Source organism: Miscanthus floridulus, chromosome 1 (assembly GCF_019320115.1).
Source record: "Miscanthus floridulus cultivar M001 chromosome 1, ASM1932011v1, whole genome shotgun sequence".
Lineage (NCBI taxonomy): Eukaryota > Viridiplantae > Streptophyta > Magnoliopsida > Poales > Poaceae > Miscanthus > Miscanthus floridulus.
Genome location: NC_089580.1, coordinates 41,416,948 through 41,419,958, shown reverse-complemented (window position 1 = coordinate 41,419,958; position 3,011 = coordinate 41,416,948). Strand labels below are relative to the sequence as shown.

The following is a 3,011-nucleotide window of genomic DNA, read 5'->3' as shown; positions in this document are numbered from 1 at the left end:
GCAGTCAGCGGTTGCTGACGCGACTAGGAGTGCGCCCATATCCGCTCACCGTGGGGAGAGAGGTGGGCAGCTGATAGCATCGGTGGGGAGAGGTGCGCAGCATCTATGGGGAAGGAAGAGGAATAGAGAAGAGTGAAGTGGTAGCTGGGGCTGTGGAAGTGAAGGTGTTAGGGTTTGTTATATGGGCCTTGATAAAGAACGATACAAAGGTCGTGTATGAATAGTGAAAAATGGTATCGTCAAAGTTGATAGCTGGATCAGACGTTACTTCTACCTATTAAAATGTACTTATTCATTGCTTAGAAGAGATTAGGAACCAAATGGCTTTGAACGTCGGGTATGTCTGTCCAATAAGCAGTGACATCATGATAGATTATGTGTTCATTTGATATATTACGAGTGTTTTGACTTGTCAAGTACTCCAGAGGCTTAATACTAGTATCACTTATCAGTAGCTGTGTTGTCATAATTAATGCACTGGCTCCGTTGAAAATCATCCATGTTGGCACCAGCTCTGACTTAGCATAAATAATATTTTTTTATATTAAATCTGAAAAATTAGCTGCAGAATGTTATTTGGTTCTCTTCATATTACTGTATTTATGAGGCACCGGATTATGAACTGTGTGAGTGATTGGAGGAGCTGTGTGTTTTTTTTCATGGTGGAAGCTTTCATGTGCCTAAATACTCTTGCATTCCTCTCATTCCACAATTCCGACACAACAAGCAGGATTCGAGATCGAATTCCTTTCTTAGGGATCCCAGAGGTTTCTGTCAGCGATATCCACCGTTCAAGCATGGTGTCGAAGGGAGACCAAGCTAGCGTTTGGGCGTACTTGCGGCCAAGTACTCCATTCCGCAACCATCAACCAAATGCGTCTTGAGTACCTGCAAGCCACCAGGAGGTGGTGCTCTGTTTCCATGGTGCAGTGTACTTTCATAATATCATGCTTATCAGAAAAAAATATTATAACTGTCTCCAAATAAGAAAAAAAGTAATGAACATTTTTTCGAATCACGGTACAAAAAAGAGGAAAATGCGAGAATCCATGTAAAGTCAAGGACTTTAGGTAGACAAGTTTCACTGGAAGTAAAGTAACCTAAATGAGCTGCTCAGTTCACAAATAGTGATCAAGTGAATATATAGAGATATTTAGACACGTCAAGAGAGAATACGTACAAATGATGTATGCACCATAACTAGAACGATGTATCTTCTGATTTACAGGGTCAGGGCGACACGACAGAAACGAGAAGTGCTAATTAAAGAGACCCGGCTACAATAATGGTGTTGTGTTGTCGGACGATCAACAGTAAGTAGCACCTCCGACCTGACGCTAAACAACTGAATATATATATACTCTGCTGTCTCTTCTGTCATCAATCGACAAACCAAATGGACCCGAAGCCGACCCACGATGGATGGATGGATGGATCGATCAGCGTCCCATCCCTTGCGCGGCCGGCGCGGACATGGCGACGCCGGCGGCGGCCCTCTGGGCATTGAATTCCCAGCCAAGGATGGGTTCGTAGCCGCGCGCCTTGAGCTCCCTGTACTCCTGGCAGAGCGCGCAGGGCAGGCAGCAGAGGTGGACGAGGAAGTCGGCGCAGGGCGCCTCGGGGAGGCCGTGCTGCGCGCGCATCCTGCCGCGGTACGTGCAGGAGTAGGCCCACGTGCACCACGACGCCGACAGGTACTCGATGAGCGCGAACAGCGCCCCGCTCGTCCCGCACGACGTCGTGCCGTGGTCCACGATCTCCGCCGTCCGCCCGAACGTGATGCACGGGCACCAAAACGTCATGCAGCCTGCATGGATGCATGAGCAGAGCATGACATGACGGTGAGCTTGACTGTCTCCGATAACAACACCCAAAATACAAGAGCTATTCGACGCTTGGGTGGCGCTACAGGCAAAGGGTTCAATACCTATTCGGTATCTTCTCCAACAATAGGACCCGAAAGAGAATTATTTTTGCAAATGAGTTTCCAGGAGAGAAGATGCTTATATTTGGGTTGTGCGTCTCAGGCAACCCAAAATGGAGGTCACCCGTATAGGTACTCTGGAGGCCGATTTTGAGTCTCTTGTTACCTATTTTGGGTTTGGGTGTCCACTTGTCGGAGACAATTTAGCTATAGCTCTAGCTACCGAGCACAAGAACAAGATCGAGCTGAGGCTGAGCTGAGCATCGGAGAGGAGATCGAGGAGGAGGCCGGCCGGGCGTCGGTGCTTACAGGTGTCGAAGTCGTGGAAGCAGTCGAAGAGGCCCGATGACCACTCCCTGGACGCTCCGGCGCCGGGGAATAAGCCGGCCACCGGCGCCACCACCACCCCGGGCGCCGCCTCGTCGGGCGCCGGATACATCTCCAATAACCAGCTGGCCTGGTTGCGCTTGCGTTAGCTAGCCTCGCCGGGAATGGGCGGGCCTGGGCCGGCCGCAGGCAAGCTGTGGCGGCGGGTCGATCGGCCTAATCCGATCCAATGGCGGCCCCCGCGCGCGCCGATCCCCAGCCAAAGCTAGAGGAGCGGCCGGTTTCGCTGGCCGGCAACTTGGCACGGCAGCAGCAGCGCAGGGTGAACGGAGGCAACCGGAGACTCTCGTCGACCTGCACGTAAAATATACGTCTCGGGATGGTCCAAGGATCGATCGAGTGGTTGCTGGTGTTCGTCGCCGCGGCCGGCCGGCGTGTGGTCGCGAGGTTTTCCCGGCGATGATCGCGCGCGCGACATCCCCTCGTGTTTCTATTTTTTCCATCGGCAGGAGAGCTGGACCCCGACGAGGACATTACAACGACGCATTCTCTCCGTTTTCTGCTCTGCACGTGTGTTCCTCTTCCCAGGGCAAAATTACATCTCTCTTTCTCTCTATATCTCTTGCTACCATCTGGTGATACTTTTTTTTACTCTTTTATCAATTTCCCATTTTTTAAAATGAGTTATATAGTGACGATGATTAGCGTATAATAGCTTTGTGACCGACGAAGGAACACCTCCTATATAAAGCACAAAACA

The 3,011-nt window shown here is 50.6% G+C and overlaps 1 protein-coding gene across 1 annotated transcript; it reads right to left on the bottom strand.

Moving 5' to 3' along the window:
• Positions 1-1,182: 1,182 nt before the first annotated feature.
• Positions 1,183-2,573, bottom strand: LOC136480683 (cell number regulator 3-like). The gene is made up of 2 exons (XM_066478158.1): positions 2,234-2,573; positions 1,183-1,807 (listed from the first exon to the last, which is right to left on the bottom strand). The coding sequence occupies exons 1-2, from the start codon at positions 2,361-2,363 to the stop codon at positions 1,440-1,442; spliced, it is 498 nt and encodes a 165-aa protein (XP_066334255.1). The 5' UTR covers positions 2,364-2,573; the 3' UTR covers positions 1,183-1,439.
• Between the last annotated feature and the right edge of the window lie 438 nt (positions 2,574-3,011).

Coding starts and splice junctions, on each gene's coding strand:
- LOC136480683 (XM_066478158.1), bottom strand. CDS start 2,363: ATGTATCCGGCGCCCGACGAGGCGGCGCCCGGGGTGGTGGTGGCGCCG. Junction 1,808..2,233: donor CTTCCACGACTTCGACACCT/GTAAGCACCGAC, acceptor GCATCCATGCAG/GCTGCATGACGTTTTGGTGC.